This window comes from Panulirus ornatus, chromosome 42 (genome assembly GCF_036320965.1).
Source record: "Panulirus ornatus isolate Po-2019 chromosome 42, ASM3632096v1, whole genome shotgun sequence".
Classification (NCBI taxonomy): domain Eukaryota; kingdom Metazoa; phylum Arthropoda; class Malacostraca; order Decapoda; family Palinuridae; genus Panulirus; species Panulirus ornatus.
In genome coordinates this window covers 12214109-12227637 of record NC_092265.1, presented here as the reverse complement: position 1 = coordinate 12227637, position 13529 = coordinate 12214109, and the positions used below count along the sequence as shown (strand labels likewise).

General features: G+C 45.8%; 1 protein-coding gene across 1 annotated transcript in view; it reads right to left on the bottom strand.

Annotated features, from left to right (window-relative positions):
• Nucleotides 1-13529, bottom strand: part of LOC139761904 (major facilitator superfamily domain-containing protein 6-like) — a 63751-nt gene that overhangs the window by 14916 nt on the left and 35306 nt on the right. The window contains exons 2-3 of the mRNA XM_071686521.1: nt 953-1107; nt 12-150 (exon numbers count right to left, since the gene is read on the bottom strand). Coding sequence (XP_071542622.1) covers nt 12-150; nt 953-1107 — 294 coding nt within the window. The remainder of the gene's footprint in view (nt 1-11; nt 151-952; nt 1108-13529) is intronic.

Below are 13529 nucleotides of genomic sequence, written 5' to 3'. Positions count from 1 at the left end.
GAGAGACTGACCTTGAGCGCCTGGATGTTCCGACTGGTGTTGGTCAGTGATGAGGGTGAGGGCTAGGCCGGGAGGGATGGGCACCTCCGGGATGACCAGCAGCGGCAGCGACACCATCCCGGACACCGCCACCATCCCGGAGAAGAACAGCTGACGACGAATAGAGCAGCAGGAGGCGTTAGCAAGACATGGTGGTTGGAGGCATAGGAGGTACCCAGTTGTAATAACCTGTGTGTGTGTGTGTGTGTGTGTGTGTGTGTGTGTGTGCAGAGTGTGGGGATGGAGGGGGAGGTTGGTTCTACACTCGGAGGTGCCCCAGATCTCAAACTTGCTTGCTTAGGACGAGATTTTGGTCTTAGGGTTAACACTCAGCGCCCAGCGCTCACTTGCAGGGAGATTTAGAGTTCAGAAAAAGTCGCGCGAGTTTCATGTTGTCATGTGGTACGTGTGAGATGAAGTGTGCGCTTGTGTGTGGGCTGAATGTCTGCAGCCCATGTGTTGGCTGAGGCAGAGAGATTAAGACATCCAACATGGGCTGCGGTAGGGAACTTGACAGCCGCTGTAGTGCTGGCTCTCTCTGCAGCCGTCACTAACCCTCCAGGCGGGTGTAACTTCCCTATGTGTGTGTATCTGTGAGTGTGTGTGTGTGTGTGTGTGTGTGTGTGCGCTAATGGAACAGTTTTAAATTCGTGTTGTCCCGTCTCTTAACCTTCTAGATACACCATGTCTCGACCATATGTATATGCACTTGTACACGACCAAGCCTGAATCCAGCTTAACGACCAACCCCAGTGGAGAGGATGAACAGCTGGGTTGGCTTTTGAGTCTACTGCGCGGTCCGGGACGCGAACCCGGGCACGTGAGATCGCTGGGACTTAGCGCTAACCACTGCACTATGAAGGCTATGAATGTGTGTGTGTGTGTGTGTGTGTGTGGGTGGGTGGGGACTTACCTTAAAGTTGCCCAGCTTGTCGGCGATGGCTCCGGCAACCGGCGGACCCATGATGGCCGCCAGGGGCGTTATACCAAGCAGCACTCCCGCCTTGTCCGCTCCGAAGCCCAGCGACTGCAGCTGTACCGCCAGGTACGGGTAGAGCGTGGCGTTGGCTGTGTGGAAGACAGTGTTACACGGGTTACTAGGGTAGTGACCCGTACCTGTGCACGGCAGGGGAAGAGAGTGTCTGTTATGCCAGGGACATCCTAGAGACCCAGGCTACGACATCAGGGTTGTCAGCAACAAGTATTTGACCAACGGATCGCTCCGTTGAGCAGCACGACAGGACGACCCTGAAGGGTGATGGTTAGCCCTGTACGACCAAGGGTCGTCCCGTCATGCTGAGCGGTCGTCATATCATGTTGAAGGGTCGTACTGTTATACTGAAGAGTCGTACTGTCAAGCCGAAGAGTCGTAACTGACATGTGCTAGAGTTAAGTCAGGAATCCAGGAGCTGGAGCCTGGGACACGTCTGGTCCCTGGTAAGGCGAGGCAGGGGCCGCCCTCTCTGGCGGGGCGGGATAGTGGGACGAAGTTCTCGGGGAACCTGGAGGGTTCAGAGTTCTTAATACCTCACACTAACACCTGGAGGGTTCAGAGTTCTTAATACCTCACACTAAACACCTGGAGGAACATACCTTGTGCTCTCTGAATGTGGAAAGAAATGATAAAAACTCTTTAACTGATTTTATTCTTGCACGGCGACCAGCTGTCACTGACGGCCGTGGGGAAGACCTATTTAACCTTGTAACACTGAAGGGCGTAGTTCCTTGGTTGCATAGTTTATCTCCATGGTAGACAGAACCAGCACGGCGCACCTCGCAGGTGCTTACAATAACCTCCTCTTACCACATACGTCATCAACAGACTTCAAGTACGTTTGGCAAAGCACTCCAGAGGGATCTGTCATCAGCCAGTCACGAGGAGTTAATGTTAACATTTGCTTTAAGTTGGGAGATTGTGCTTGAAGAAATATAATACAGTCACACCAGGATTGTACGGTTTAATATAAGGAATAAATACATCCATGGAAAAGTCTAACTACATTCTCTTAGTATTATACAATATGTTTTGGTTCAGTAGATAAAGAAGTTTCGTTAAATTTATTTAAGTGCAGTAAATTATGGGAAAAAAAATGTACGTTTGTCAGACAGAGCAAGCCCAGCCTAACATTAGGAATGGGGAAGCTGTGGTGTGTGTGTGTGTGTGTGTGTGTGTGTGTCTGTGTGTGTGATAGTAATACATGTCGCGTTACTGATCCATCTTGTTTACATCTTAGATAATATAGAACTGACCAGAATAAGTTAACAGACGATTGTTTAATGAGATTGAATAAAGATGACTGTTGAATACAATGGTAATTAAAGACGGTTGCTGAATAACACAGTTTTCTCAAATGTTCCACAATCCCGGTTCCTTCCCTCGGCACGCACTAGAATGTTGATGTGAGGGCGATACAACTCTCCTCCCTCTCCCCTGCTCGTATCTCCACTGAGGGAGAGATGTCGGAGTGAGGTGTGTGATGCGAGTGCACATGCACCACAGCCTCGGGAACAGCAGCTCACACCACCGGCGACCTTGTCGGCTTCATGATAACTAGCATAAATTAAAAGCCTTTGTTTGTGAGACGACCCTCGTGAGAGGCATGAAAACTGCCATAAATCTGTGGGTGTGAGTGTGTGTGTGGGTCTTGACCACCCATTGTCGGCCGTGTGCCTCACCCTTCCCATAGTTACTCGCTCACATAGAGCTGTCGGCTCCTGCCGGGTACGCATGGCTCATGATCTCGAGTCGCTTTCCTTACAAAAACTGCCAGCTGTCCGACGTTTTTTTTTTCTTCAGGGATGTAAAAGAAGACGGAGGTGTATTCCGCTGTAATGAGGCGCCTCATTACCATCCAAGGTGTAGTAATTACTACAGGACTAGACGCCACCACCAGCCAGGTACACCTCGCAAGGAGGAATACCAAGCAGGAGGTAATTGTGGCAGCTCTTGATGATTACCTCTTATTGATGCCCTCCTCTGACTTAACACCTCTCTCTCTCTCTCTCTCTCTCTCTCTCTCTCTCTCTCTCTCTCTGTGACAACATGATCCCGACAACTGTATGTGTCTTGTTTACTCATTCGTATGAAATTGAATATATATATATATATATATATATATATATATATATATATATATATATATATATATATATATATATATTATATATATATATATATTATATATATATATATGTTATGCAGATGCCGGCCTGGAAATGCCATAGGCCCTCCCGCTTTGCTGGGTGGCGTGTTGGTCGCGTATTTAGGCCAGACTATAAAGTATGATATAGTTCCAACCTGACTCTCGGGCTTTTTATATAAAGTCCTGAAGACATGACAGTTTTCCTATCACGTCCGTACTGTCACCCGGGAGTGCCCATGCCATCTGTAGCCCTGGGTAGATCCCTCATTACGTACATGAGTAATGGGGTCTGTATCTTCGACCTCCAGCCACTGGCGGAGGCGCTGGACGTGTGATCACTCGGACGGCGGTGGCGGCCGCTGGCTCCTGCTGAGGCACGGGAGATGGATGTGCCTCCAGTAACAACACGTTGGTTTGCATTTACCTCATACGGTCTGTAAACGCCTGCTCTTCGTTGTTGAGTGCCACTCCGTCTGCAGGTGTATATATGATACTCCCGCGCTTGTGTGATGGTCCTGGTCTCCTCTTGTCCGCTCTTGAGTGTGGCTCTGCGATTTTTCTATAGCAGTCAGAGGAGTAAAATATTGGGGAGGGTTAGGGGAAGTGGGAGGCAAATCGATACAAGAAAGAGAGAGAGGCTTGAACAAGGGGAAGGGGCGTTAGACGGCCTTTACACACGCACTACGTGCTACCTGAAGTGTTCACGTTGGCTGGCACAATGTTGTTCTGGTATGGGTCCGTTCGTTGGATGGACGAGGTGCGGTCATGGTGGCGGAATGCAGCTTAGGGACGAGGGATACCTGGCGCCAGGAGGTGAAGGTAACAAGGAAACAAAGAAGCAGTGTGTGTGTGTGTGTGTGTGTGTGTGTGTGTGTGATCACCCTTTTTTTTCATAGATACTTTTGCAATTGCTTGGATATTCTCTCTCTCTCTCTCTCTCTCTCTCTCTCTCTCTCTCTCTCTCTCTCTCTCTCTCTCTCTCTCTCTCTCTCTCTCTCTCTCTCTCTCTCTCATTTTCCCAGGACACATTTCCCCGTGGGCTCCTGCACCTCCCAGGCAGGACTGCCCTGGGCTTTGCTCCGCGACGACATTGTGGTCCTTTTTCGCCCCTGACGGTGATCGACTCTCGCCGGAGGATGCATCCCGCTCACGGCGCACTCTGGTAACACACACACATACACACACACACACACACACACACACACACACACACCGAGGACATGGTTAATGCGGGCAGCATACATTTAACTGAGAACTTGTACGTTGATAGAGCATGTTCAAGAGACGGGGCCCCGCTAGACTCTCTTCCCGTACAATAAATAGAAACAGGTAACTGCATATTTGTGATCACAGACACGGCATCATATCCATCTTTCTTTCTTTCTATCTATCTGTCTATCTGATTATGTCTATCTATCTATCTCTATCTGTCTATCTCTATCTATCTATCTATCTATCTATCTATCTATCTATCTATATATATATATATATATATATATATATATATATATATATATATATATATATATATATAAATATATATTAAACATAAATAAATGATTATTTGCATTAAATATTAAGGCCTTCATATCTAAGATTAACTTCCTAGATCGACCCCGTTTTGCTCGTATGATTTAAGAGCTGCAGGCGACGTGTTTTCCGGGTGAAGTGCGGAGCTCAAGTTACCCTAGCATGAGGTCAAGGTGTTCCTGCTGGTGGCCCGCTCCAGGACGTCCGTACTGGTGGCGGCCAAGGTCACCACCGCTGCTCACGTGCACCTGCATTGGAGGCCCGACCAAGAAGAATTCGGCCAGACCAGCAGGAATTCTGCCGAGCGACAGTGGGTGAAGAGCCCCCCCCCTTTTTTTTCCCCGTCAGGTGATTAGAAGTAAAGGGGAAAGCAGCTCCGTAAGGCAAATCGAAGTTGCTGTGAATGATTTGTAAGTCGGTGAGCGAGTGGCCGGGGAGTGCTCAAATTCTTGTATCGAAAAGATGGCGCGCGTTGCGGGGGGAGAGTCTAGCGTCTCGTCAACCCACTTTTTTTTTTTTTTTATCATTCTACCAAAGAGCAACTTTTTTCGCCACTGGATGACTACTCTTGCCCCTGAGTCCGCCGAACGTTTAAGAGATTTCTATATATATAGATAAAGTAAGCCGTCGTAAGTTCGTAGGCAACCAAGTGGTTTGTTTGGTCCTGGGCAGAGGTACTGACTGAAGTAGGAAGCTCAGGGAAATGACTTGAAATATCTGGGTAGAAATATAGAAACCATCTTGATAATTGTGGTTGACAAGACTTTTCATGAAGGCTATGCAGCACGGAGGTAAATGGAGATATTTATAAACGAAAACGTGTATCCTCAACTCCCATAGCCTTAAACACCTCGAAAATCACTGGTGATATTCTTTCCAATGTTACTAAAGTCTGGTCGCCATCCTGAAAGGTTTTGGGGAGTCAAGTGTAGTTGACCTTGACATATCTGAGGCTTTTGACAGGGTGTGGTATCGGGATCGCATCTCTAAGCTCCCCTGTTTTGGCTTCCCTCCCTCACTTTGCTCCTTCATATTTAGCTTCCTCTCCAGCCGACCTGTCTCTGTGGTTGTTGATGGATCAACCTCCCCACTTTTCTCCTTCAGCAGCGGTGTCCTTCAAGGTTCTGTTCTGATCCCTACCCTTTTCCCCCCTTTTTGTTTCAACGATTTCCTTTCCTCCACAAATAATCCAGTGCACTCGTACACTGATGACTCAACACTGCATTGTTTCCTACCCTTCAATTCTGATCCTCCTCCTCTCACTCGCTGTTCATCTCGTCTTGATACAGCCTCCTCAGTAAGCTCAGTCTTGGACAGGATATCTTAGTGGCGTAGAGAAAATCTGGTTAAGTTTAGAGCCTCCAAGACCCAGTTTCTACCCATCTCTCCATCGAAAACTCCTCACAACTCTCGTCTCTTCTTTGGCGGTTGTGTAATTCCACCTCTTGATTCAGTGAACATACTTGGCATTACTGTAACACCCACTCTTTCTTGGAAACCCCACATTACAGGAATACCTAAGTCTGCCTTTAAGAAACTGGGTGTCTTGTTTAGATGTCGAAACTTCTCTGAACAGTTGCTCCGTTTATACAAGGGACTGATTCGTCCATGTATGAAGTACTGCTCTCACATTTGGGGTGGTCTAGCTCTGTATGCTTACTTGACAAGAATTGAGTCAAATGCGATCCGCCGTATGAACTGTCTCAGGCCAACTTCCAAACTTGACCCCCTTGCCCTACGCCGTAATGTTGGTTCATTTTCCCTCATCTATATATATTACTTTGGTTCTTCCTCCCGAGAGCTGGCTGCCGGTGTACCCACACCACTAGCCAAACCACGCAAGTCTCGGGAAGCTGCTGCGTCCACGATTATTGTGTCGCCTTCAGCAACTCAGGGTGGGCCGTTTTGCTACCTGCTTCTTTCCCTACATGTTGACGAAGCTTTGGAACTCTACCCTCTCATATCTTTCCTAATAGCTATGACCTGGCGCATTTCAAAAGACAGGTTTTTCACTTTCTCAGAAATTCGTAAATACTTTCCCTTTTCTTTTTCCGTTCCATAATTCTCTATATTTCAGTTGATACAGTGGCCACAAACAACGTAGTTCCTAAGTAACCCAGACTGTTGATATAGTGGCCACAAACAACGTAGTTCCTGAGTAACCCAGACTGTTGATATAGTGGCCACAAACAACGTAGTTCCTGAGTAACCCAGACTGTTGATATAGTGGCCACAAACAACGTAGTTCCTGAGTAACCCAGACAGTTGATATAGTGGCCACAAACAACGTAGTTCCTGAGTAACCCAGACTGTTGATATAGTGGCCACAAACAACGTAGTTCCTGAGTAACCCAGACTGTTGATATAGTGGCCACAAACAACGTAGTTCCTGAGTAACCCAGACTGTTGATATAGTGGCCACAACGCAGGTAATAAGACGAGCCCGACGCTCTAGGGCTTTAGTTCAAAACCTCGCATCACTCCTGACTCCCGGCTTAACTAACGCTACACATGATCGAGTCGAACTTGGCAGCATGGATATGAACTGACCAGTCCCACAGGACGTGTCTGTATCGCTGTAACATACAACTTTTGTAATCTACTGGTAATAACTGAAGAAGTCTCTCTCTTCTGGAACCTTGAAATGTGTTGCCAGCAGGCTTGATCGCGGCCATGACAAACTTGACGTGTTCCAGCCCTTTTTATTGGGAACTTCTCGCACTTAATTAAGTCCCTTTGTCCCAGTAAATGGAATACCAGAATGATGGAGTAGACATACTGATTGCGAGAGGGGGCGAGAGTTGAGGCAAGGCGTCGTCGGGTGGCAGAGTTATAATGTGGATAGCCCGTTAAAGACGCCATCCCCGTTACAGTAGGCAGTGGTGACGGAGTCGGCCACCCCACAAGTATTGCGTCTGAATAACATGAAGGTACACCTGTAGGTGAGTGTGGGCTGGCTCTGGGGAAATAGTCGTAAGTCAATGGGCCTTATCACTGGTACATCGTCCACAGAGAAACGGTTACAAGTTTTGATCCAAACTTTGTGAGTGGGACGAATTAAAAATTATATATATATATATATATATATATATATATATATATATATATATATATATATATATATATATATATATTTTTATACCTCGTCGCTGTCTCCCGCGTTTGCGAGGTAGCGCAAGGAAACAGACGAAAGAAATGGCCCAACCCCCCCCCATACACATGTACATACATACGTCCACACACGCAAATATACATACCTACACAGCTTTCCATGGTTTACCCCGGACGCTTCACATGCCTTGATTCAATCCACTGACAGCACGTCAACCCCTGTATACCACATCGCTCCAATTCACTCTATTCCTTGCCCTCCTTTCACCCTCCTGCATGTTCAGGCCCCGATCACACAAAATCCTTTTCACTCCATCTTTCCACCTCCAATTTGGTCTCCCTCTTCTCCTCGTTCCCTCCACCTCCGACACATATATCCTCTTGGTCAATCTTTCCTCACTCATTCTCTCCATGTGCCCAAACCACTTCAAAACACCCTCTTCTGCTCTCTCAACCACGCTCTTTTTATTTCCACACATCTCTCTTACCCTTACGTTACTTACTCGATCAAACCACCTCACACCACACATTGTCCTCAAACATCTCATTTCCAGCACATCCATCCTCCTGCGCACAACTCTATCCATAGCCCACGCCTCGCAACCATACAACATTGTTGGAACCACTATTCCTTCAAACATACCCATTTTTGCTTTCCGAGATAATGTTCTCGACTTCCACACATTTTATATATATATATATATATATATATATATATATATGACAAAAAAGGAAATTAGAAAAATTAGGACAAGCCCTGGGCTCGGCTGTATCTGTCATACCCAACCATCATAATAGGAGCCTTGATAATATAATAAGTAAAACAGCAGTTTTTGAAGTCAAGCTCGATATAATAATGAAAAAAGCTGTCGTATGAAATAACACGAGAAATCACGAGAAACGTCCTAAACTCACAGTACAGTAAAGTGTTGGGAATATGTTGAGGTAAAGCTAAGATTCTAAAAAAAAAAAAAAAAAGCGAGGCTTCACCACCATCTCCTTTTACCCACGATAACTTATGGGGAGATCAGATCAGGTAGGGTTTGTGATCTCACAAAAAACGGGCGCTCAATATTGCGCTGTGTGGAAGGCTAACCAGAAGCAAGCTGAATAACGAAGCGCTTCCTGAACGTACTTGGCAGAATAGTGTTGTCACTTTGCTTTATGTACAGGTAGCTGACCTTCCTGTAGCTGGCAACCTTGCACACTTTCTTACACGTACGTAGCAGCCAATCGGTCCGACCGCCACACAAAAGCTTAACCAATAACCTCGACCACTCGGGGTTCCCTCAGCCAATGTTTTTCTTCAAGCGTCTGGACGGTGTTGTGACACACACACACACAACACACACACCTCTACAGAGCTGGTCCCTCGTTGGTGGATATTGCGCCACGTTAGATTACCAGTAAGACGTCACCATCGGCTGAGGTTCTCGGGGAGCGGGGGAAAAATGGAGAAACTTCTGCAGACGGGAACTGACTCTTGAGGGACGTCGCCGTGACGCATGCGGACCAGCGGGTAATACTGGTATGTGTATTTTCCTGTGCCGTCAGACGCGCCTCACTGACATCCCACAAGCGATTCATGTTTGTAGGGTTCATTTGTAACACGTGGGTTCGAACGCACAGGATTGTCATTGGCCTCAGAATTTCATGGGGTTTACACTACAGTGAAACCATAGAATGAACTGGGTTTTATATATTTGCATGTAAATAAATCTAGAATATTACTTATTCAAGAAGTTTGCCACATGCCACCGTTTGGTTCAATAACTTCAATTGTTACTGTGGATGTCCAAGTTTAACGAGCTGATAATGTGTAGAGTTCTGCTCCTCCTGTAATACACAGACTTTCAGGGACTGAAATCATGTATTCATTCAGTAATATGGAATCATCGGGATGGACAAGCGAAAACGTACAGAAGAGGTTGTTACACTCATGGCCAAAGATCAGAAGAACCAATCAGTGGGAGAGAAGAGGTGGTTACGCTTCCTCTGGCTTACTGAAGATTTCGCTTCACGGAAAACAGATTTACGATGAAATCGGGCGGTGATGGAAGCTGTATGCGAGTCAGAGGAAGGCGAATTTTCCAGGCCCGAAATGCCGGGTCCTTCGCCTGAGTGGCCTAAGAACAGAATTGATTGAGCAAAGTGCTTAAAGATGATGTAGTTTTTGAGGGAGAGGAGATGTATACCTCAGTTTCCGCAACGCGATCCCTTTCTATAAGCTGAGCAGAGAGAGAGAGAGAGAGAGAGAGAGAGAGAGAGAGAGAGAGAGAGAGAGAGAGGCACCACCCAGGAATGTGTCATCTTCCCACATAGTCAAAAAAGAATTATCGTACGTTAGTCCAGTTTTTCTGTCATTGTCATGCCAATATCGAAGTATCGAGGAGGAAACAGGAAGGGCAGATGTGTGAATGTACAAACGTATACATGAATGTGGCTGGGTGAAGTAACCGGGTTTTGTGAAGGAGTAAAAGATACAAACAGATCCAGCGTGTTGGCAGAGTCGTCATGACCGTATGACACCTGAGGAAGGTGGGTGATAGTTGGCTTAAGCTCGTGAAAGAAAGGAAAACGCGAGATCCTACCATCATCCACATGTGGTAGGATTTAAACCATTTCCCAATGACTTACGGTGAAGACAAACCAGTGGAAAGTGTGGATGTCCAAGTTGTGAAACACTTGCTATAAATGTTAGGTCTAGTAGGTACAGAATTCATGTTCAAGCGAGCATTACCATCGCAAACTTCTTAGACTGGAATGAAAGTCGAGGCCAGACACTTCCAGTGGCATTGGGATTTTGTTTTCATTTGGTTTTATTGAAGCTTGGATGTTGTCCAGCCAGAAGCCTGCTACCAAGAAATGAAAGTCCGGGATATTGCCGTCTCCTCACTCATGGAGAGGAGAAGAGTTTGGTGGAATGTTCTGATCGTACTCCATTTTAGTCACAAATATTACGAGCAGATTTGTGATGCTTCATGTATAAAACCACTCTCAAAGCGCCCTGCGTGAATGCTAGAAGTTTTTTTCTAGCAGGAAAATAAGAAAAATTAGTGTAGATTAAGGTGAATTAGTTACGTTAAGTTAGGTAAAAACATGAAAAGGAAACCCGGCTAGGCTAGGCTAGGCCAAGCCTTCGTTTTCTTTAGAACGTAGAAGCGTCATTGTTGGGTTTGTTCGGCACAGATTTATCATTGTTCACTGCAGAGAGTCTATGACTGACGTGTACACTGTACACTCACTTTAGATCAGTTTCTCGAACATTGTAATTGCGACCATACAGTATCATCTCGGCCTCGCGACCCTAAGGTCTGATATATAATACAATATGTACGCTTCACTGTGTTGTTCAGCAACACAGACACAACACACGTAAGCGGGCACTAATTACAAAACGGGAAAACAAGCGACGTTATTGGCAACATTTCCCCTCCGAAGGTCATACATATTCCTGCGAATGACCACATCTTGCCGCTCAAGGTCATACATTCCAGTCATACACATCTGAACCGCCACCACTCCACGTCAGGACATAACTTTATTTTAACATGTAAGATGCTGGCAAAAAACTTACATCGTTTCTGATAACTAGGAGCTCTTTCTTTCTTCAATAATTCACCGAGTCCTCGCGCACGACACCATCGGTAACAAGGGACGATCGTCAGTCTGTTTGTTACACGTTCGCTGTGAGTGACTTGGGTGTACCATTATACGAATACTTGACGTGACAGACTCGGACGTGTGGCGAGTATAAATGGAAGCTTGTGTTCCCACCCATTTTACCTTTGTCAGTATATCCGTAATTCCTCATAATTCATCATTTTCGTTTTATAATTATAGTTATCCTATTTCATATATTTTTGTACCAAAATATGTAGATATTTTTCTCGCACGAGACCTTACCTCAATCCTGAGTAACATCTTTGCAACCCTCATAAGGTGTAAAACCCTGGGTTTGTGAACCGCTCCACCATATGCTTCCGGTAATCACCCAACTCCACCGAGAGGTCGCGATGCTCCATTGTCTTACATAAGTAAGTGTGGTTGTCGGAATGAAGAAAAAAGGAACTGCTGAATTATTCAGATATTCAAAGAGCAACCCTTAACTTTGTTGCTCCATCACACAAGGCACGGAATGTCTTACTTAACAAGGCTATATATATATTTTTTTTATATCTTAAGACGGTCTTTCTTTTGATGCGATGCTGTTACAAAACCTTTATCTTATCGAGGAAGACGGATTTGATAAAAAAAAAAGAAAAGAAAAAGGATCATTTAAAAAGATCACTTGTGTCTTATTACCAGTTGGTGAGGGGAAAAGCGTCGTGGCAATACTCTTAAGACATCCCAGGGTTTACAGAAATTGTGGGAGGGATACACACAGTCCACAGAACCCGCTCGCCTGGCCGGTGCCTGCCAGACGCAACCCTCGCGCGCATTGGGCCAAACAGGCGACCACAGGAATACTCAAGTACGATGTTTACGAACTTCTCCGCTTTATTGGGGTGGAGGAACGTCATGTTATTTATTCTTCTCAAGTTTTCAGAAGTGTAATGTTAATATTCAGTTGTTTATATTTTGTGACATATATGTGGGTGTGCCTTTGCATGAAGCTTGAGATGGAGAGATCTGGGTTTTTTTTTTAGGAGTGCTTCTTGCATTATGGCTGGTTTATGGGGTAGGGATTGAAATTACTGATGGCTGATAAGATTGAGGAGGAAGGAATCGCAATTTCCGAGATGTTACAGTAGCTGTTTCTAGCCTGAGTTGGGGGGAGTGAAGAAATGAGTGGTTTTAAGGGGGGGGTGGGTGGTTAATATATGATGGTTTATGAGGTAGTTGCAGTAACTAATGGTTGCAGGCAAGTAAGCTTGGGGGTAGAAGGAACTACTGGTTTTCGAGGCTGGGGTTGCCAGGGCTTGCAGATTATAGTGTTTATCGAACTTCCTGATGGTTTATAAGGTTTGGCTCGCCAAGAATTATGGTATATGAGGCACTTTACGGTGTGGGGTGGAGGGGGGAATTATCTATGGTTTACTAGTTTGGGTTCGTGGTCGCTGCGGTTTGCCAGGACGTCGAAACGGATACTTTATTGGACTGGGGGTCGGAATATCTTTAGTCCCCCCCTCTGAGCTGGAAGTCATGGTAACAGTAAGTCTCGAGGATCGTCTGCTATTCAACAGGAGGACGCAGCAGCTCGATCCGATGGCGTCTTGGGTATCTGAACAGTTTGGGACTGTCCGAGGCAGAGGGTGGTGGTAGCGGTGGATGGATGGGCTGGAAGATCATAATGTATCTGGCTCGCGTCGTAAACCGATACTTAACGTGGTATGATTCCTAGACACGATAAAATTACCCGTTTCCGTACCTCTCTTTTTTTTCCATCTAAGATTCAGATTAGACACACGGGGGTGGGGGGGGGGAGTTACGTGTAAATAAATGGTAAGGGGTTAACGGGTCGAGTGTAGTTCAGGAAGGGAAGTTAAACAGCGTACAAAACTGTAAAAGTTATGCATAGTATAGATCTTACAGCACGTATCCGATTGAAAACATTTCCTGTTGGCATTTTGTTGACGGGAAGCGTCATCTGGTGAAGAAAAAAAAAAAATGCAGCGTAGTCATAATTGTTGACGGCATTGTTTTGAAATATCGCGGAATACTGAACATCTGTAATTTAAAGCGACGACAGCGAAGGACGTGTGA